We start from the raw sequence: 22812 nt of genomic DNA, 5'->3' as shown, positions 1-22812 counted from the left end.
TTACCGACTCAACCCTTCCCAATCAAATTAAACCGTAAATCTCCATACCTGCACGTACAAATAAGAAATCCAATTATTCGTCACTTCCACAAACGTCCTCAAGCTTAAAAAAGAAAAAGATCTCTTGTGCTTCCGTTTTACTTTCCACACGTTTTCTTTCCCAACGAAAATGACTTTTTTTAGATGGTTAGTCAATTATCGCCATTGATTGAAACGATCTTTTCAAAATTAGAAGACGAATTGGACATACTCGTACTTAGGCAGTCATTCTAGTCTTATAAATTCGGGGAAATACTTGATTGTTTATTTTCTTGTAGATTACATACGTTACATAAAAGCTTGCCTAAAGTGCTATCGTATTATATCATTCACGGATAGGTTTGTGATACTCATATTTTCCCATAAAAATCCAGTAAGTGTGAAGATAGGAAAAAGGAAGTCTGCAGAAACAAAAAATTGTCGAAACTCCAATTTTCAGTTTGGTTTTCGTTTCTGATAAAGATTTCCTGTATTAAATAATGAAATTTGAGTTTGAGGAAATGTATGGGAGACCTATTAAAATGTTTCCTCTTCGCGCCTGTGTGGAGTACAGGGCATTCATACATGGTACGCCTTTTCTAAGCGGAACATCATTACAAACATGTTTGTTTCTCTGAAGGTGGAAATCTTTGAAAGATATTTGACCAGCAAATCCCTGCATGGTAAAAACCCACTAACACCATCCCCTATCACATGCAGCTGCTGCACATTTACTCCATTGCGATGTTCTCCACAAATGTATTGTTCACTTCGTTTATTACTCAGTGTCACGAGGACCTCCTAATATTAATTTGAATACTTATTTTGAAGCCATTATGTTGTAGGATATTATACTAACTTGTGGTCTTTAATGCAGGCTCTTATGATGAACCCTTGAAACACTAATTACACCGCAGTTTAACAATTTGTTTAATTAAAACTTCCGCACACTTTCATACGACACGTCCTTCCTAAATAGTTGTTCACATTAGACTACTTGATTTTATAATAGATCTAACAATCTAAGTTTTAAATATAACCGTTAGGGCGTTCGCGGAAATTAAGGGGTTGCAAGTAAACAGCATTTGTTGTTTTCTACAGTTTGGACAAATGACCTAACGGTCGCCGTTAAATATTTGCCACTAAACACCATTTGTTATCTACTAACATATCAACAAATCAAATCAACAATATTATTAAATTAGAATAATAATAATTAGAATAGGCAACTCACAAACCCATGGCTGACAGACGAGGGTCTGGATCCACAATAGTGTGGCTAGGACCAGCTTTTGGAATCCGGCCATCCACTGTCAAGTCTACTCTGAAGGGTGAAATTGCAAGGATTCACGCAGCCGAGAGGAGAAATTTGAACTCTTGCCGGCAGGCGAAAATCCTTGAGAAAGAACCTGGGGTCGCTAGAGCGGCATTTTTGTTGTCCCTTAAGAAGTGGAACATGAGAACCTTAGTAGGGCTTTTAGCGGGACAATGCTCCTTAAACTATCATATGGGAAAGATTGGGGTTGTGGTTTTGGCTATGTGCAGCCAATGTGAGGAGGAGGAGAAGACGTCCCTCAACTTTTTATGCAACTGCCCGGCCTCCACAGATCTTAGACGAAGACAACTTGGTAAGGTTTCTTCAATGAATGAATTCGATTCCTCTGGAGAATGTCCTCCGATTCGTCAAAGCCTGCGACCGCCGTAGGCGGGAAGCCATTGAATAGCCAATATACGATGATAGTACAATGGGCCTAACAGTGGCCTGAGTGCGCGGAGCTGCGACTCCCCCCCAGTAAACTAAACTAAACTACAAACCCATGAGTGCGACAGCTTACAAATTTGGCGCCTTTTTTGTGTCACCTAAAAGATTAGACTGAATCGCAATTTTACCCAATCACAATTCTTTTTAAGGTTTTGTGTTTACCGTCTGTCCGTCTGTCTGTCTGTCTGTCTGTATGTCCGTCACACGCATTTTTCTCGGAAATGGTTACAGCGATTGACACCAAATTTGGTAGAAAGGTGGAAACTGTGAACGCTCACGCATACAGTGAGTTGCGTCCTTTTACGTCGAATTTAAGGGGGGTACCCATACATGCAAAAGGTGGGTGTAAATTTTTTTTTCATCATATATTCTCATGTGGGCTATCAAATTAAAGGTCTCGGTTAGTACTTTTCGAAGCCGGTCTTAGTTTTGACATTTGTTGGAAAGGTGGGGAGTGCGGGGCGTTGAAAGTGACCATTCCTTTAAGGAGGCCATTCTCAGAAACTACCCAACCGAAAAATCTGAAAAAAATCAGGAGGCTGCCACTATATGGTACCTGGGCTCCGAAATACCATTCATACTGATATCTGTACAAATAAAGTTAATAATAGTATATTACCACAATTTTTAGTAATTGGCTGCAAAACCCCCCTTAAGTTCATGTTAGCAACATGAAATTTCGCAATCATATAGGGTATAACATAGAGCATGATCTCACCAAATAATAGCACTATTACTAACAAAGTTATAATACGTCAAAGTCGCTTCCTTGCAAATTCAAGACTATAAATGTCAATATCATCCGCTATTGTGGATATTCTCACATAATATAGGCATATATTACGTGCTACGTGCTAAGAAATACACAAAAGCTTTCGTACCTGAAGCGTCCAGCTTCCGGTTTCCCGACTTGTTTTAAAATTCAATTAAGAACGAAAAACTATATACATTTTCCTCCATTTTTTTAAAAAATATTTTACAAATTTTCATTATTAATATGTCACGCCTGAACCTCCTGTGTAATGCGTTTTTCTGTTAAATGACTTCATAGAAATTAACGTCAGTTGTTCACGTCTAGTGTCGGTGGCACAGTGGTTTCTTTGTCGAACCTGATGAAACCACGCGGTAACTTACAAACCTTTTTCCTATCGGTCTTATTCAAATTAAAACCCGAGGAATCGCTGAAGTGCAACCTTTTTTTTGTATCCCGGACACTCCCCGGAAGCGAAGTATTGGAGACGGCCAAGCATGGTCTCTCTTTTGAAAAAAACAAGTTACCTGCTCGAAGTAAGGAACAGCAGTCAATGAACACTACAGCTAAAATTCACCCATTGTTCCGTTTCGATATCTTACTAACCCCATCTATTCATATTTGACGTAGTGAAGACACAACCCCAAAACGAATCTGCTCTGAAAATTCGCAACAAGAACTATCTGACCTTGCAAAGGATCAAAAGTTTGATTTGCAACTTTTAAAATAAACCAACCATCACAGAGCCTCCGTTAAGAACTGCTACAGTGAGTCGGACCAAAAGTAATAAGAACAAAGACACAGTATTCACAGCTCACTTAGAAAAAATATTTAAACCACACCAAGTCACCTGCGAAGATTACCAGAAGATGTCAAATGTGCCGTTAGGATAAAAGTTAATCCTAAGAAACTCCAGGGTATGGCTTGTTAAATCTTACAGAACGATAACTCCTTTTCTATATGAGAAGCTGTTGCGAATGCCAGCAACGTCAGTTTGGATTTCGAAAACAACAAAGACATAGAGCAAATCCAACGAATTTTAGTCTAGTCATTAAAGCTGAAAATCGGGTGCAGCCTCGGAATTCTTTCAGTGAAGACCGATTAACATGAAATTTGGGGTGGGAGTAGAGGGTGGAATAAGAAACAAAAGTTATATAGTGTCGATGGGCGTAATAATATTAAGGAAGTTGGGGAAATCGAACTAAACTGGCCGTCGGAGAATACACCTAGGTCTTAGAAGGAGTTCAACTGTGATAGGGGTTGACACCATATTGGAGCAACACATGAAAAGTGACCGCCACTGTTATTCGAATGCTCTATTCGAAAACACCTGTTTGCAACATATCACCGCCGATCTGATACTAGTTCAAACGAAGAAATTGTTCGGCCCGTGTGCGATGTGATCGGAAGGCGGAAATGGCAATCTAAGGTCACACACTAAGAAGGGGAGACAATTGCATTGCTGACGCTCCTAAGATGGCTGAAGAGTACGGACATCTCGGGAAATCTTGGGGGATTTGAAGGTGAGAATAGAGGAGACGTAATTAACTAGGAACTCTAGAGGAAGGATACAATGCAAGGGATGAGCAACCATGAAGAAAACTCTGCAGGAACAGTTGAAAAGGTAGTTAGTGACCCATGGGATGTTAGAGAAGAAGAAATTGAGCAGAACGAGTTTGGAGAGAAGTATATTGTGGCTGGCGAAAGCAATGACTTTACAGAAATAGGTGTAAATAACCAGTACCTCTTGCCGATAATTAAGATATTTCGCAATTAAGTTGGTAAAGTCGAGAGGATTTGGAGCAGTAGACGTTTCACAGCGTTTCGCAATCCTATGTTTCTCTTTTACTATGTGGTGACCGAATTGGGGGATCAACCACATGACGTATTTCTCGATAATTTTGGGATAAAAGGGAGTGAAATAGTATTGTAGTTCATAGCTTGTAGCTGGAATAGGATCTCCACTTTAGGAGACAATGTAGTTAGTATTGCTTTCGACCGTAATTTTCGACCGGTATCCAACACGAGGTCACTATGCAAATTCTTCACCCACCAGTGAGATTTGAAACACTGCGGCAGCCTAACGTTCTAACCACTAAGCCATCCGATTAACAGATCCGATACTGATGTCAAGTTTGCCAATGAGGACCTCAGCCAAGGAAGGAGTAAGGAAAGCAATGGCGGGCGACGCAGAAGGGAGCTGCTGAACTGTCTTTCTTTTTCCATATTGGAACGGTGGTGCTTTCCTGCGATTGCTCTCTATGAGCCAATGTGTTAGGTCCAAGCTCTTTGGTTTTCAAAGCTCAACTGCGTTGTTATCAGATCTTGTGGTTTCCCCGATTTCATTCATTGATGATGATCTGCCCTATGAAATTACTTGCTAGTGGATACAAAAATGTTGCGCTGGTGGTATAACTGGCTACATCTTTCAGATATGAAGACATTCGCGATCAATGTAGCTTAGCATCTATATTCGAGAAGTTGATATATATATACATATATATATATGTATGTCATCATTATTATTACTAGATACACCGAATAGAATTTTGAAATCGATTCAAATGCCAATCGATTGCTTAATATGTTAGAAAGTGATTTAAAGTTTGAACATGACGACCGAGAAAAGTCACAAAGCCAATTCACACAAGTCAAACAGGATAAAAGCAGACGCATAAGAAGGAGAAATAATGTACTTTCAGCCAAATCGAGATTCTTAGGTATCTAGAAATCGAACAAGGCACCAACGTAGTTTGAATCCTAAATTTCAAAATCAACGCACTTGATACTAATACAAGATATTTAAACAAAATTGTGATATAACCAAGGCCCGAAATTAATTGGAAAAGCATTGAGATTATCTTCAACTGTTTCCATCCATTCCATCCATTTATATATACTTCAATTTTAATTAAGTGCATTCATAGTTTGTCGAAAGTCTACTTCACATTATATAAAACTGTTTAAAAACTTGCTATAATCAAATAATCACACAAACCAACAAAAAAAGTGGCAACGGCTTGCACTTTTCCGTAAAAGTTATTTAAGCGATAAGCACCATTGTGTCTTCAAGCTCCAAGTCCATAGACATTTACTTCATAACAAAGAAGTGGAAACCAAATTGAATAAAATATGAAATATTATACACATGCAATACATATTTATATATCACAGTCACTTTCAATGCTAAATCTGTTAAAATTATAGAAGAAGTACTGAATATGTATGTACATGTGCACCTGCAATCATGGTACAACTGACGGGGTTGAAAAGTAGATAAACATAACGAGTGTGTATTTATAGCGTGTGCACTCGGATTAAGATTGCAAACAATAATAACATACATAAAGAACTAAATTGTGTGTATTCGCTTGAGTTTGTACATACATACATACCCTGACTCGACAACTTTCTAAGTCTTTTGAAGGTAAATGGGTAGAGCTTGCAGCGAATTCGTCACACAAGATTGCGAACATGATGAATTATAAACAATTCCAACATATTAATGAGTGCATTTAGTCTACTAAATATGCACTTATGTGTACGGCAATGGGCGGCAAAATTCTAGAGGTGTAGTCTATTTTAAATTAAGTAATTATTCATAAAAGTATCATGAAATATATTAGGTTTAACTGCTTTCCTGGGAGTGGTAATATGGAATTAATTATTTAAGGATAGCAGACACATGGTTTTGTACATAATTACAAAACCAGCACTGAAGAAGGACACTTGTTGTGTCCGAAACACATGTCTGCTATCCTTAAATAAAATCTATAGTTAAATTGGAAACTTTTCTTTTAATAATAATTTAAAAAATAATTAAAAAATTTAAAATAATGTGGTCAGCATTTCGCTTGCCCGAGATTATTACCCTGATTTGGCTCAAGTACTCATTCGCAGCTGAGTCGACTGGTGTCCGATGCCAAATCACGATACAAATTTCCTTTTTCCTTTTAATAGTTTTACTTAAAAAGAACTATAGTAAACAAGGGAAGTATTTTTATAAAACTTATAAAAGGATAAAGTTAGTCAAAAGTCTGACGGATCAAATAAATTTGATTTTGATTCTATACTTTGCATTGGTTTTCAGCCAGAGTATCTTTTGCAAAGTTCTCAAATCCATTCTTTATTTTTCTTTTTTTATTTTCGTCATTAGCAATCATTAGTTTTTATTTCAGTTTAGTTCTAAAACTACATTCCAAATAAACTTAAAAACGTTGCAAAGTATTCGCATTGATTATTATAATCAGGTTTAGATCGATAAATAGGATTAAGGAATATTTAGTTTCCTACTTCAAACACCTGGTTCATAAATTTTGGAGCATATAGATGGCACAAAAAACGTACATATGTCATTTATAAATACTTTTTTAAAGATGGGATCTGCAAAAGGCTAACCTCAGGGTCTACGTGCCCGAGAGTGTGACATTTTTACTCACTGAAATAAGCTCTCTCCAAGCTACGATAGAGATTTCCTTATCCAACAGCATCCGAACAAGAAAATCCGGTGGTTAACTCCAGCAACTGACTGTTCCTCAAAAGCTTAAGTCCTTAAGTAATTTCTTCTTTAATATTTCTTTTCAGTCATCCCATTTTTGGACTTCGTTATTTTCGATGCAAAATTGCATGCTTTTTGATGACCTATCTGTATACGCCCGTCCCTATGCAAATACTCATTTCGAATGTACCAGGAAATAACCACCAGAGCTGTATTCCGTGCGTCAATATGGCTTTTGGGATCTGCTGTAAATTAACAGTTTGTTCTTGATGATGAATTGGGAATTCCTCCCTAATAGTCAGTACACCTGTCAAAAGCATTGCTGTCCGTATTTTTTTCAATGCAAAATATATCTCTTCGTATTTCAATTTGAATAGATGTTCAGATAGAAGAAGAATTCCTCCGGAAAGTCCTTAAGCTACTCGTATAGCATACCTTGATGTTACACCTTATCAAATGCCTGGGGGGCATCAAGAAAAATGGCTGAGCATACCTGTTTTTTCTAACCAAATTCGTGATCCTGTGCATCTGTTGAATTTTCGAATGATTTTCATGGAAACCAAATTGGTGAGCTTGTACACGATTTCGATTCACAATGATTTGTTGAAGTTTCTTAAGGAGAAACCTTTCAAATAACTTCGCGGTAATTGGTGGTAGCGATATTGGCCGATGCGATTCGATTCTACTTGGCTCCTTCCCCGGTTTAGGGACCATTGCAGCTTTGGCCAATTGAAAGTGGCCAAAGCTGCAATGGAGGAACATATTTTAACCTGAACGCTTCATTGCTTATTTGTAGCAACATAGTTAGACCTTTTTGTGGCAATTCTTCCAGCATTCTCCTGTAATAAGATCATAGACTGGAACTTTATTAAGAAGCAGATTTGTTTTCATTTATGCGATGATATTGATATGGAGCAAATTCACTTAAATATAATAGTTCTAGTGCTTTGGCGCATTAATTTTCGATTGTTCGCATTAACACTATCATATCTAAGTGAATTTGTACCACATCAATACCACGTTAACTTGCATTTAATGCGTAATATTCCTAAATTTCCTGAGTTAAGTCAGATAATAATTACGGGCAAGCGCAATGGGGTACTGTAATCCTGTAGTGCACTGTTACGGTTTCGAATGAAGTGCTGTAACACACTTCAAGGCCCTGATTCAATTGGATTGTCGCACCAACGATTATTTTCCGAGTTGTCACAATCTCGGCAGATCCCGGATTTTACCTAATCATCATCATCATCAGCGGCGCAACAACCGGTATTCGGTCTAGGCCTGCCTTAATAAGGTACTCAAGACATCCTGGTGTTGCGCCGAGGTCCACCAATTGGATATCCCTAAAAGCTATCTGGCGTCCTGACCTACGCCATCGCCCCATCTTAGGCAGGGTCTGCCTCGTCTTCTTTTTTTACCATAGATATTGCCCTTATGGCCTTTCCGGGCTGGATCATCCTCGTCCATACGGATTAAGTGACCCACCCACCGTAACCTATTGAGCCGGATTTTAACCACAACCTCACGGACATGGTATCGCTCATAGATTTCGTCGTTATGTAGGCTATGGAATCGTCCATCCTCATGTAGGGGGCCAACAACTCTTCGGAGGATCCTTCTCTCGAACGCGACGAAGAGTTCACAATTCCTCTTGCTAGGAACCCAAGTCTTCGAGGAATACATGAGGACTGGCAAGATCATTGTCTTGTACAGTAAGAGGTTTGACCCTATGGTGAGACGTTTCGAGCGGAACAGTTTTTGTAAGCTGAAATAGGCTCTTTTGGCTGAAAACAACCGTGCGCGTATTTCATCATCGTAGGTGTTATCGGTTATGATTTTCGACCCTAGATAGGAGAAATTATCAACGGTCTCAAAGTTGTATTCTCCTATCTTTATTCTTCCCGTTTGACCAATGCGGTTTGATGCTGTTGGCCGGTTGGTGTCTGGTGCTGACTTTGCCACCATATATTTTGTCTTCATTGATGTGCAACCCAAGATCTCGCGCCGCCCGTTCGATCTGGATGAAGGCAGTTTGTACATCTCGGGTCGTTCTTCCCATGATGCCGATATCGTCAGCATAGGCCAGTAGTTGGGTGGACTTAAAGAGGATCTGCCTCTTGCATTTACCTCAGCATCGCGGATCACTTTCTCGAGGGCCAGGTTAAAGAAGACACACAATATGTAGGCCATCCCCTTGTCGTAGACCGTTGTTGATGTTGAATGGTCTTGAAAGTAATCCAGCTGCTTTTATCTGACCTCGCACATTGGTCAGGGTCAGCCTAGTCAGTCTTATTAATTTCGTCGGGATACTGAATTTTCTCATGGCCGTGTACAGTTTTACCCTGGCTATGCTATCATAGGTGGTTTTAAAGTCGATGAAAAGATGGAACAAGTTTTTCCATCGATTGCCGCAGAGATCTGATCTGTTGCTGATTTGCCTGGAGTGAAGCCTCTTTGGTATGGGCCAATGATATTCTGGGCGTATGGGGCTATTCGGCCTAGCAAGATACGGAGAATATCTTATTGATGGTACTCAGCAACGTGGTACCTCTGATGTCTGATTTTACCTAATATTAGCACTAAGTGCCAAGCATTTAGGCTCGGACGATCCTACCCACTCAAAAGATGTATTGCACTGGTGCCACAACAGTGCAGTCAGAAATGAGATAGCCAAACGTCTCCAACGCCGAACGAGACATTCTGCACAGGTCGTTCTCCACCCGCTCTTTCATGATGAATTTTTTATAAGCTTGGGTGGCGACCAGCCGTCCTGAATAGGACACATAAATTCCTCCGTTTCAGCGCAAATTGGCAAATGGCTGCCAAAGACAATTCACGCGTTTACTGTGCATTGCCTTCGACTTCCATTTATCGATCCGCCCTTAGTCCAGCTTCACGCCACTCAGAGGATTGAAAGATCGATCGTTCAAGTTAAGTGGAGTCAGCCCACAGTCTGCCTTATAAACAGCCGACTGCAAGGGACCCGCCTGCTCTTTGCTGTAAAAATGAGCGCGTAGCGAGTCGAATTGGCGATGATGTTGTGCCGTCACGTCAACCCCGCCTCTACCTCCGCTGTCACGAGGCAGGTTAATCTGCACTTTGCACTTAGGCCATATTTTATTGCAAAACCATTCATAGGTTCATGGCCACGCAAAAGCAAAGGGGATTCAACGAACGTATTGATAAGGTGGTGTGCCACCCTTCCATGACTATATCCAAAAACTTTATTAGATTCGGATCAGTGCCATACAGACGTAGGACAACTATTAGCCAGGTATGCGGGACGCTGTCGAATGCCCCATAATCTACATAGCAACTAAAAAGGTTTCTCTGGTTTCTACTTGCTTGCCCTACAACTACCGCATCGATAATGAGCTCTTTATCCTTTAAATCGACTCAGCAGCCCTTCTGCTCCTCGGACAGAATTTTGTTCGTCTCGAGGTGTGCATTGACCCTTCCACTAATAATGGACGTTATCAATTTGTAGGGAATTGGTGAGCAAATAATCGATCTTCTTTCTGCAGAGTTTTGCACCGTGTCTTTCTTGGGGACACCACTGAGGAAGGGTGGAAATTTCTCCGGCCGGTTCATGACATGATTTATGCTTTTTGCTAACCACGTATGCTGGTGAACTTTTTGTAGCAGAAGTTCTGCACCCGATCTAAACCTTGACCCCTCCAGCTGTTCGGGCTGTGCATCCGCAAAATTCATGCCCTACATATTGGCATGGCGGTTGCCTTCGACGGTGATCCACTCAGCGTGCTCAACATGCTGGGCGGGTAACTCCTAACATCCACCCCCATATTCTTTCGCTTTCGTCACCGAAAACTGCACTGCCTGAACGCTATGTTGGGATTCCTTGAGTGATTTGAACAACCTTCGCTGGTTTCTTGCGTACGTTGCATTCTGGGCACACTTTCGTTTCTGCTTTAGTGTGTTCAGAATTTCAACTACGGGTATCTCACTAGCGATGGCATAGTTCCTGAAAACCCTCTGCATTTGTTTCTTTATCTACCTACTGGCATTGCCAGAGCTGAATTGAATCAGCATAGCAATGTCCTAAGTCTCGCCGACGTTCTAGACAAATTTTCCAAAGTGGATCTCTTCGGTCACTCAAACCAATAACGTGAAAGCGAATCTTCAGATTGTACAATCTGACAACCGCAAGTGATTGTAGTTGCAGCAGCAGCATCCAGATGCAATCCCATCATTGATTTGAGAAAGAATTCTCGGAGTCGCTGGAGATGCATAGAGCCGGGGAATACTTCGTCTGGAGAAAAGATCTATTTTCGAGAATTCTACACGCGGTCTTTGGAATTCGTCCCGAACTTCAGCGGAGCCTTCAGCTGGATGGTGAAGTAGAGTGCTTTGGCGGTACTGAAACTGTTGCCTGCAGGGCAGTGTGGTGTTGTTGATGCCGCCTTTTTCTCAATTTTCGGTTTGTATTTCATACTTAACTGCCAGTTATGATGATAGCTTCCTCAGTGAGTAATCTGCTAGACTGCAAAGTTCAAAGTTTTGTTGAAGATTCTGGATTTAGACTGAATTTTTACATGTCATTTGAAAGGTAACATTATGACCCAACTTTTATCAACTTTGCAGGTTTGTAAGTTTAAAGTATCGTTAGAATGCATATTGAAATTTAGATAAAAAATCGATTTTGATTTTTTTTAAAAAATTTAAACAGTTATAACTTCGAAGGGATGATGACCTTTGCAATTGGAAAAATATCCATTTATGACAAATTTAATCAGTTTCCGGAAATGGTATCAAATTTGGGGTTAAATGATTGAGGGAGTGGAAAATTGTGATTTTTTTGGGAAGGTCAAGCTTCTTGACACTGTTCATGAAAACCGCTATAATTCAGTAACGGAAAAATAAAAAGTACCCATCCCATGGACAAATTTTCTTCAAACCAGGTGAACGACCCACTAATTAAATTTCTGCCTTCACAAACGGGACATCCTCTAACATATAATAATTGTCTAGTAAAGACCGAAATCGTTTTTAAGGTTTCGTGTAAATTAAAAAAAGCGATTGACATCAAATTTGGTGGAAAGGTGGCAGCTATAAACGCTGAAGCATATAGTAAGCTACATCATTTTACGTTGAATTTACAGGGGTTTCCCATTGATGCAAAAGGGGGTTGTAATTTTTCTTCACCAAATATATGATAGTTATATAGGGTATCAGATGAAAGGTCTCTGCTAATACTTTCCGAAGCCGATGTTAGCTTTGATATTTATTGGAAAGGTGGCGATTTCCGGAGGTAAAAAGTGATCATTTCTTTCACCAATCTATTCTCAGAAACTACCCAACTGAAAAATCTGAAAAAATCAAGAGGCTGTCACTAGATGATGCCCAGGCTGTTCATATTAAATTAATAATAGTATATTACTATAATTTTTAGTAATTAACTGCAAAACCCTCCTTAAGTTCATCCTAGAATCACATTTTGCAGCAAAGTTATGATAGGTCGCTTCCTTACAAATTCAAGACTATGAATGTCAGTATCACACGAATGTGGTAGGTACTAATGGGACAATTGTCCACTCAAATGTTTTTATAAAAGAAATACACAAAACCTTTCATACCTGAAGTGTTCAGCTTCCGGTTTCCCAAATTTTTTTTTCGTCGTATGTTTCGATGCAAGGACTGCTTCCTTCAAAAACTACTGACTTCTAAATTATTTGTTAGTTGATTGGTTTCAGAAATCAAAATGATATGCATCCTTCGTTAGCCTTCGTAGGTAGTTGCCGCTTGACATTGAATGTCTGATAACCAAAATGTGGTTCATGCCATGAAGCAATTAAAATTTCATGAACGGAATCAGTCGTGAACGTAATATTGGCCGAAGTTAGCCTGAGTTTTGAAATACTCAGCCTTGCATCTTCACGAAATTCAATGTCTTTTGTAAATGAAAGGTAATTTTTTTTCGGAGTTCGTCGCACTTTGATTGGTGGACATTTGTTATTAAATATTTATTAATGATTGTAGTTTCTACAATTTGTAATAATTTTTGATGAACAAATTAGAACCTAACTTAGGAATTTAAAAGCGAAAACAAAAGTTTCTGCAGAGTCAATCGAATCGATCCAAAATTTTAAAGTTTCGAACTGGCTGCATTAATTACCATTGAAATTAATTCGATGCTGACTTCAACAAGTAGCATTTAAGATGAGAAGAATGATTTAAAACGAGTTCTTTCAACTTTCCCTAATAAGACATCGGCAGTGGGGCAAAACTAACTCACCGTGATTAATAAAGTGCATGTATATACCTGCACAACAGGAAAATCCATTTCTGCACATATTCTGAAAACGTACGCGGAGTATATTTGAAACACGTCTTCCATTGCCTTCTGATATTTGTTCAATTTTTAATGCAAATTTTCTTGTCATTGTTACGGTAACTTGGAAAAACTCCTCCTTGATGTCCAAGTTGAAAATGCTGAAAGCAGACAGCCATCAATTGATTACAATCGAATGACTGCCAAATGTACACAATTCTCAGGTGGAAAGAAATCATTGAACCAGTAGAGTACGCCTACGGTGTTAGACGGCAACTTACCATAGTGGCAGAGCACCGTGTCTCAATTACCACTTGTAAGGTGGTGTCTCCGCGGAGAATTCGCATTATGCTGCTACCAAGCCGAACTCTGATATTTGGTATCAAGGTGTAAGCGGTCCGCAATCAATCGATTCTGGCTTTTTCTTTCCACATGCATGCAGCGCACCTTTCTATAGAAGGCAAGCAACGAAAAGCAACTCTTATTTATATTTGAGCCACGCAAGGCGAATATGTACGTTTAGGTATTGGCATTTAATCAGACTGCGAAAATCATTAGAGTTGAATTTAATTATTTACCCATTTGCAACTCTAAGCCACGCTCACAATACGCACCTGAATCAGAATACTTCCCGGCAAACAACAGGCGCATACTAATAGCCTTTGTTTTCGAGTACGAATTTATTGTTCAAGTGAAGTGATGCAAGCGAATATGAAACTTTTTCATTTATGGATCTTAAAAATGGATATGTAATTATTAGGAAATTGATGTGAGTAAGAGTTAGTGTCCAGTGCGAATGGTCAAACGGGGGCCTTATAAGTATGCATTGATGTTGTAAGTAAGTGCAATGAAGCTAATAAATTCAACTGACGAAATTTCTGCTTAAATGTGAAGTAGAGGAATGAATGGCACAATCTATTCCGCCTAAACACTGTTTTAATATCATCACAGTGGTTTAGGGCATGTCATTGAACAAATTCGTCTGACAAACCAGCCCTTCATAATCATTCCCTAAAATGAGAAAACCGTTATTGAATCAACTTATAAAATTGTAAAACTTAGGAGATCATCCTGACACTTTCGTAATACAACTTTTCTCTATTTATTACAGTATGCGGACAACCTGCTGTTCCACTTAATGCCAAAGTTAAAACAACGTCTGGAGACAATGGAATCATGGAAGCAAAATATGAATGCGATCCCGGCTATGAATTGTTCGGACCCAGCACGATAAAGTGTGATCCCAGGAGAGGCTGGGAGCGAGAATTGCCATTTTGTGGAACAAATGTGGCATTTAGAAAACCAGTAAATCAAAGTTCGTACACGCGCCAGGGACCAGCTGTATATGCAAACGATGGGAAACCAGGAAACCAGGTAGGAATTTTTAAATTTTTCTCCTTTATTTTTTGTTTTTTAATTAACAAAAATTCGATCCTGACCATTGAAAAACAATAAGAATTTGGAATTAAAAAATTTGGAATTCAAGCAGGCAAAATAGACAACCAATGCCAGAAGATGGAAAACAGGAATGTAAGAACGAAATGCAGCAGCCACAATAATCTATCAGTTTCGTTCTCATATTAATAACATTTATGTGCAGATAACCAGAAGAATCTCATCATCATCAACGGTACAACAACCGGTATCCGGTCTAGGCCTGCCTTAATAAGGAACTCCAGACATCTCGGTTTTCCGCCGAGTTCCATCAACTCGATATCCCTAAAAGCTGTCTGACATCATGGCCTACGTCACCGTTCCATCTCAGGCAGGGTCTGCTTCGTCTTCTTTTTCTACCATAGGCCCTTATAGACTTTTCGGGTGGGATCATCCTCATCCATACGGATTAAGTGACCCGCCCACCGTAACCTCATGGTATCGTTCATCTTCATGCAGGGGGCCAAAAATTCTTCGGAGGATTTTTCTCTCGAACGCGCCCACGAATTCGCAATGTTTTTTCCTAAGAACCCAGGTCTCCGAGGAATACATGAGGACTGGCAAGATCATTGTCTTGTACAGTGAAAGGTTTGACCCTATAGTGAGACGTCTCGAGCGGAACAGTTTTTGTAATATGAGATAGGCTCTGTTAGCTGCCAACAACCGTGCGCGGATTTCATTATCGTAGCTGTTCTTGATTGTGATTTTCGACCCTAGATAGGAGAAATTATCAACGGTCTCAAAGTTATAGTCTCCTATCTTTATTCTTCCCGTTTGACTAGTGCGGTTTGATGTTGTTGGTTGGTGTCTTGTGCTGACGTTGCCACCATATATTTCGTCTTGCCATCATTGATGTGCAGCCCAAGATCTCGCACCGCCTGCTTGACCTGGATGAAGGCAGTTTGTACGCCTGTGGTCGTTCATCCCATCATGTCGATATCGTCAGAATAGGGCGAACTTAAAGAGGATCGTACCCATCGCATTTACCTCAGCATCGTGGATCACTTTTTCCAGGGCCAGGTTAAAGAGGACGCATGATAGGGCATCCCCTTGTCTTAGACCGTTGTTGATGTCAAATGGTCTTGATAGTGATCCTTCTGTTTTTATCTAACCTCGCACATTGCTCAGGGCCAGCATAGTCAGTCTTATTCATTTCGTTGAGCTACCGAATTCGGCGGAGAACATCTTATAGATGATACTCAGCAACACGATACCTCTACAATTGCTGCACTATGTGGTATCGCCCTTTTTAAGGTTTTGTGTATGTCTGTCTGTCCGTCTATCCGTCTGTCCGTCTGTCTGTCTGTCCGTCTGTCTATCTTTTTTTTTTTTTTCATCGTTGGAAGGTGGAAAGGTTCAAAACCTACTACTGGCTCCTGCCAAACTGTTATGTGAGACTTCTACTCACTAAAACCACCTCCTTCTTCTTCCACTCTCCTCACGGGACTGCTATAAGCATTGCATCGTGGGGCTGGATCAGTTCTTAACTGCGGCGCATTATTGTTCGCTCCCTTTCTTGCTTTCTTCGCAGTTCTGCATGCCTTAGCTGTTCATGAATCATTTTCAGCTCAATTACCACTTGATTCCAAGCCTCCGTTGATTCCAACATAAACTCCACTATATTTCCAGGTGTTAAGTGCCTGCCTGCGATCGCCTCCAGCCTAGTTCGGTGTGCTGTAAACCTTGGGCACTCAAACACAACATGCTCCGTATTCTCAGCCACGTTACCACATCTTGGGCACTATGGTGACTCGTCGTGTCCAAATCGATAAAGATAAGCCCGATAACCTCCATGTCCACTTAAAAACTGTGTTAGCTCGTAGCTTAGTTCCCCGTGATTCCTTTCCATTCATCTTCGAATGTGTCTGTCTGTCTGTCCGTCTGTCCGTCTGTCCGTCTGTCCGTCTGTCCGTCTGTCCGTCTGTCCGTCTATCCGTCTGTCCGTCTGTCCGTCTGTCCGTCTGTCTGTCTGTCTGTCTGTCTGTCTGTCTGCCTATCCGTCACACGCATTTTTCTCCGAGATGGGAACTGTGAGGGCTCACACATGCAGTGAGTTACATCCTTTCACGACGAATTTAAGGGGAGGGGGTCCCCATACATGCAAAAGGGTGGTGTAAAATTTTTTTCATCAAATATAGTCATGCGGGGTATCAAATTAAAGGTCTCGGTTGGTAGTTTCCGAAGCCGGTCTTACTTTTGAGATGAAAGGTGGGGAGTGCGACGGGTTGAAAGTGATTATTTCTTTAAGGGGGCCATTCTCAGAAATTACCAAACCGAAAAATCTGAAAAAAATCAGGAGGCTGCCACTATATGGTGTCTGGGCTCCGAAATTCCTTCCAAACCGATATCTGTTCAAATTAAGTTAATAATAGTATATTACTATAATTTTTTGTAATTGGCTGGAAACCCCCCTTAAGTCCATCCATCACGAAATGCAGTGATATAGGCTATAATGTAGAGCATCATCTTGCTAAGTTTGGTGGAAATCGCACTATCACTTACAAAACTATAATAGTGGTTGCTTCTTTGAAAATTGAAGACTATAAATGTCAATATCACTCGAAAGTAGATACTCTCACATAATATATGGATATATTATGTGTTACGTACTAAGAAATATACAAAACCTTTCGTACCTGAAGCGTTCAGCTTCCGGTTTCTCGACTTGTTTATGCATGGGACAGATAATGCTTTTTCGCCAGTCATCAGGTATTGATTGTGTCCGGATAGCTGAATGGTTAGAGCACAAGGCTGTCATACGGAAGGTCGCGGTTCAAATCTCAAAGGTGGCAATGGGATTTGTATCGTGATTTGACGTCGCATAACAGTCAACTCAGCAGTGAATGAGTACCTGAGTCAAATCAGGGTAATACTCTCGGGCGAGCGCAATGTTGACCATATTGCCTCCTATAATACACTGTAGTGTACCGTTACGGTCATGAATGAAGTGCTCTAACACACTTCAGGGCCCTGATCCAATATGGATTGTTCCGCCAAAGATTATTATTATTATAAGGCATTGATTCATTGAACCCCATCTTCAGTATAAGTTGATGAACTGCTTGGTGTAATTGGTCGCCTCCATATTTCACCAACTCGGTTGTAATTCCATCGGCTCCTGGCGACTTATGATTTTAAGCCGAGCGGGCCCTCCAACTCGCTGATATTTTGGTTGTTGAGCATTTCATCAAAATACACAACCCATCGCTCCAATATGCCCATTCTGTCGGAAATTAGATTTCACTCTTTGTCTCGGCAGAATGACCATCGAAGTGTGTAAGGCTTCATCCTGCTGACTTGTTGGTAAAACTTCCGCGCCTGGTGCGGTTGCTGCCTGTACTTTTCGAGTTCACAGACCTGTTGGATTTTCCAGGCTTCCCTTTTCCGTTTGTGAAGTCGCTTGTTCGCTCGTCAGAATTCGTGATAAGTCCCCGCGTCCTTTGAGAATGCAACATTACTCGGTACGCAACATTCTTCCGTTCCGTTGCTAGCTTACATTCATCGTCGAACCAGCCGACTCTTTTGCGGCTAGGTCCAAGTATGTTTGTAGCCATATTTATGATAGCGTTCTTCAGGTGATTGTGAAGATCATTTATGTATGCTTCATCTCCAGAATCTTTGTTGACTGCGGATGTTGCGGCATTCATTTCCCTCTGATAGGTGTTGCAGGGGGCTGTGCTGTGGATGGCTTCAATGTTAACTCCCACCTGATTGTCAAAGGGGATTCTGGATGGTGCTGTTATTCGAGCTCGGAGCTCCTGGCATGGTGGTCCGAGAGTGTCAGTGTGATTGAGATAGTGATCCGAGTCTATATTGGCCCCCTATATGTTCTGACATTCATCAGGACTGAGAGGTGCTGGCGTTCGATCAGGACGTAGTCAATTTGGTGGAAAGTGGTCTCGTCTGAAGAGGCCCACGTTTGTTTGTGGCCCGCCTTCCAACAAGTTTCATTTTTTGGCTAACTAAGAAACCTACTCCGAGCACATGGTTTACTGGATGGCCACTATAATATATGGTGGAATGTCTCTTCTCCAGAAAACCGGTCCCGGTTCAACGCATCTCCTGCAACGCTGTTACATCACCCCTACTTTGGGACAGGGTATCGGCTAACTGCTTAAAAGCACTATCTCTGTACAGGGAGCGCACGTTCCGTGAGAAAATGCGCAAATCGTTATTCCGTTATTATTGCCGGTTTCGTCGTTGTGTAGTCAGTTCAGTCTGAGGCTCCTTTCGTGGTTTCGTTATAGGTTGTTTTCTGTGTAGGGTTGTCAACTCTACTCAACCCCCAAACTGGAGAACCAGTTGGTACAATTTATCCCATTTTTAGGGGCGGGAGACTCGATGAAGGCGAGTCTTTTCCGTCTGCAGCTTTTCGTTAAGAAAGAGCTCCTAGCGGTCACCACGTAGAGGTGGAGGCAGAGTTTGGTAGTAGAGCTGTTGGTGTGGGTTCAGCAGGCGTTTCCCAGGTTTTATGCTACATCGTGGGTACCAATCCACGTTCCGCCCTGAGACCTATACCACCCTTTGGCAACCTATATTCTTCTTCAATTCTTTTGGTAGTAGTTTTTTAAAATTAGTTCCTCGGTTTTCTACAGTTCGGTAAAGAGTGAAGCTTAGTATAAAAAAGTTTTCATAATGCAATAGATATTGGATTTTCGGACACAACATATTCCCTTTCTCACTGCTTCTTTTGGTTTCTTTTAGTGGTTATGTAATCAAAGACCAGCGAGTAGATATAGACGTACGCTCTTTTTCGTTAAAAGCTTCCTTTACATTTGCACATCGAAAAGCATATTAATATTTTCTTCTAAGCTCAAGATCAATATATTTTTCATTCACTTTCTTTTCAAATTCCAGAATCCAGACGGTCAAGAATGCTCTGAAACTCAAAAGGAAACATCTCCCTGGTGGAAAGTGGATTTAATCACTCCACAAGCTGTAAGAGTCGTGAGGATAACGACACGCGGTTGTTGCGGTCATCAACCAATACAAGATCTTGAAATTCGCGTTGGGAATAGCAGCGTAGATCTTCAGAGGAATCCTCTTTGTGCGTGGTATCCAGGCACAGTGGATGAAGGAATAACGAAAACATTTACCTGTGCAAGAGCACTTGTTGGCCAATATGTGGCTATACAATTGGTAGGCGTTGAAGGCAGCTTGAGTTTATGTGAAGTAGAAGTTTTCACAAATGAAGAATTCTCTGTGGAAAAATGCACAGCACCGAATCTGAGTCCTGAAACAGTTGTTGGAACTTTCTCAAGAACTTGCTATGAATTTCATGTGACACGAGGAGAAAATTTTGAGAAGGCTCAGCAAATATGCCAATCACATGGTAAGTAGATTTTACGCAATTTTATCCTATTTTTATTTCTATGAACATTTGGCTTTATTAACCATGCGAAAGAAAAACTGCTGAAAAAGCCCGAGATTAGTGGATAGTGGATTAATGGAGAAAACCCAGTTCATTTACACTACTAAACTATAAAATAACATGACACTAAACAATAACGCTTTGTGTTTTATGTGAACTTTCTTTGCTGTTCTTATATATGCATACATATTTCCATATTTGTAAATCTTCTGGCTGGGATACAAATTATTGAGTAACTATTTGGGCTTTAACTCAAATAGAGGAAGAGGGCTTGAGGCAATGTCCTCCGTCAAAAAGAAACAAACATGCTGGAATGAGGGAAAGGGATAAATAAAGTAGAGTTTGAATTACTCCACTATGCTAAGCTCCAAGTGACCACTCTTGATAACAGACCCCACAATCAACTGACCCAGAAAACGTATTGAGTAATAAGCTTTTAAAAAACACTGGAACGCCCATCTCAGTCAACGTGGCAGTGCGAAGTTGTTCAACTATTACCTTTAAGTACAATGAAAAGTGAAGAACGTCAACGCACCCTTACCAAGTGGCAACTCTCTTCGCAAAATGAGCCAAGGGGCAGATGGACCCGTGGCTGAATCGAGCGCACAGTGAGATTAATTACTTCCTTACCCAACTTCTAAGCGGGCATGGAGGATTTGAGTCTTACCTGCACAGGATTGGGAAGGCACGATCTCTTGCGAGAAGTGGGACGACTTTCATCGGCAGCTTTATGCAGACACAGGAGAGCTCCCTCCAGACAGCATTGTCAGAGAGATGCTGAAGAGCGCTGGCAGCTGGAATCGAATATTGTCTTTATCGTCTCACTGTAAAGTTCTTGCAAATACTTTTGTGTCAAAACTTATCCGAACAGGCTTGACACGTGCTGCAAGATCCAATGAACGGCACAAGCACGAAAACGCAAGCAATAATATAAGTGATATTGATCTAGAAACAGAGTCAGTAGCGTCCCTGATGTCCCACTGTTAGTTGTGTCTGAAGGGCTTAGAAGACAGCGAATCGGTCTGACTACAGTGAGGGTTGGGTCGCAACAACCACATGGGTCAGGGGCCAGTTAACGATCCCACGGATACGCAATGACACACGGTTTTAAACTAGACCACTTCTCAAGCACGCCACCTGTAGTAGGAAAGCTACTGTCTTTTTCTTTTTGAAAGTCAAAGAGGCTATTTGCTTTAGGGCATTTTGGGAAGTGATGCCCTCAAGCATCACGAACGCAAGAGCGAGACGTCGTATGAGCTTGGTCAATCAAATCGCTGAATTTATTGCCCGTGTCTATTATCTTGTTTCAACTAAAGAACTCCGCACATTACTGACTTCGGGAAAAAAAGGTGTACTTAATCTAAAATCATTCTACAATTATCAAGTATACTGTCTTCGTCAGCTTTTCAATTGTTTAGCTAATTATATCGGGCTATTATCATTGCAGATAATAAGTTATCTACCTTGAGTTTGAAGAACACAGAATAGGATCCCATCTTGAATGAGAGTTTGACCCAGCAGAAGCTCAACATTCGGAGTTTCTAGATACCAATTTAAAAATTTGTTATTACCAGATATCGAGAACGAAGATCTTAAGAATAATAAATAATGGCGTATTGTGTTCATTCCTTGAATTGCTTTAGAGTACTTTACTCCTAAGTGGAAACTGCGCATATAAATGGCATATTTAGCTGGTCGCTTCAATTCACAATTTCAGCTATAAATTGGGCCAACTGTGGAGAAGAGATCGCAAAATACATAGGAATATCATGTACACGACAATGCACAAAAATCCGAGCGCACGCTAAAATTTATGTATGTTCAACCGGCATACTGTTAAAAAATTGCAAAGATAAATTCAGAATCGTCATCATCGTCCTCCCGGGATGAGGAATGGTATAAATGTTTACCATATATGGCTGCCGAAAGTCCCTGTATGTTGCATAGCACGTTAATCACATTTACGTGCTGCCTTGCCGTTCCTTGGAAATGAGCGTGCGCTCCCTTAGACTTTCATAAGATGTTTTTAAGCTTTTGTTTGCAAAATAAAACCTATTAAAATCGGTTCAATGTCTGTCTGTCTATCACAAGCACTTTTCTCAGAAACGGCTATACCGATTAACACGAAATTTGGTGAGAAGGTGGGAACTGTGGACGCCCAGACATGCAGTGAGTAATATCCTTCTAGGTTGAGATTTAGGGGGGATCCCCATGCACGTAAAAGGGGAGTGTAAAATTTTTTTTTCACCGAATATAGTCATGTGGTGGTTATGATTTTGGTTTTCTCTTCATTTTGTTGTAATCCAACTTCCTTCACCATTTCACCACACTTCTTCACGCTCTATTTCAATCGTGTCGAAATTTTAATGTACTAACGCCTTGGCAACTATGGAATGCCACTTGTGTGTATTTTCGGTGCTTCTAGCAAAACTAAATAGAATTGCAAACGTCGTTTCCGTTGCTAGATCATTATTTTTTATTCTGCATGAACCATTATCTCAGGAATAACTTGTTCCCTTGTTCAGTGCAGTATAAATGAATTGGAGCGTCTCGTTCCTAGAAATTTTATAATAAACGATGGCGCAAGTAGGCGTTTTTAAGGCTTTGTTTTGCAAAATCGGTTCAATGTCTGTCTGTCTGCCTGTCACAAGCACTTTTCTCAGAAACGGGTATACTGATTGACACG

General features: G+C 40.6%; 2 protein-coding genes across 10 annotated transcripts in view; one reads left to right on the top strand and one right to left on the bottom strand.

Annotated features, from left to right (window-relative positions):
• Nucleotides 1-5769, bottom strand: part of LOC119647564 — an 86401-nt gene extending 80632 nt beyond the window's left edge. For 5 of the 9 annotated variants that reach the window (XR_005248908.1, XM_038048587.1, XM_038048569.1 and 2 more), the window contains exon 1: nucleotides 5590-5769. Coding sequence is in view for 4 of the 9 variants with exons in the window: in XM_038048587.1 (XP_037904515.1) it covers nucleotides 5590-5622 (33 nt within the window). In the remaining 5 variants the exon portion in view is untranslated. Of the gene's footprint in view, nucleotides 1-877; nucleotides 986-5529 lie in introns of those variants that run through there. The other 4 variants (XR_005248905.1, XR_005248906.1, XM_038048562.1 and 1 more) reach the window with 2 other exon arrangements.
• The window catches only part of LOC119647545 (sushi, von Willebrand factor type A, EGF and pentraxin domain-containing protein 1), a 209427-nt gene that overhangs the window by 155595 nt on the left and 31020 nt on the right, over nucleotides 1-22812 (top strand). The window contains exons 3-4 of the mRNA XM_038048539.1: nucleotides 14433-14695; nucleotides 19613-20087. Of these exons, the coding sequence (XP_037904467.1) occupies nucleotides 14433-14695; nucleotides 19613-20087 (738 nt within the window). The remainder of the gene's footprint in view (nucleotides 1-14432; nucleotides 14696-19612; nucleotides 20088-22812) is intronic.

This window comes from Hermetia illucens, chromosome 1, assembly GCF_905115235.1.
Source record: "Hermetia illucens chromosome 1, iHerIll2.2.curated.20191125, whole genome shotgun sequence".
Lineage (NCBI taxonomy): Eukaryota > Metazoa > Arthropoda > Insecta > Diptera > Stratiomyidae > Hermetia > Hermetia illucens.
Note: the sequence above shows the minus strand (reverse complement) of the source record. Positions and strands in the feature narration are given on the sequence as shown.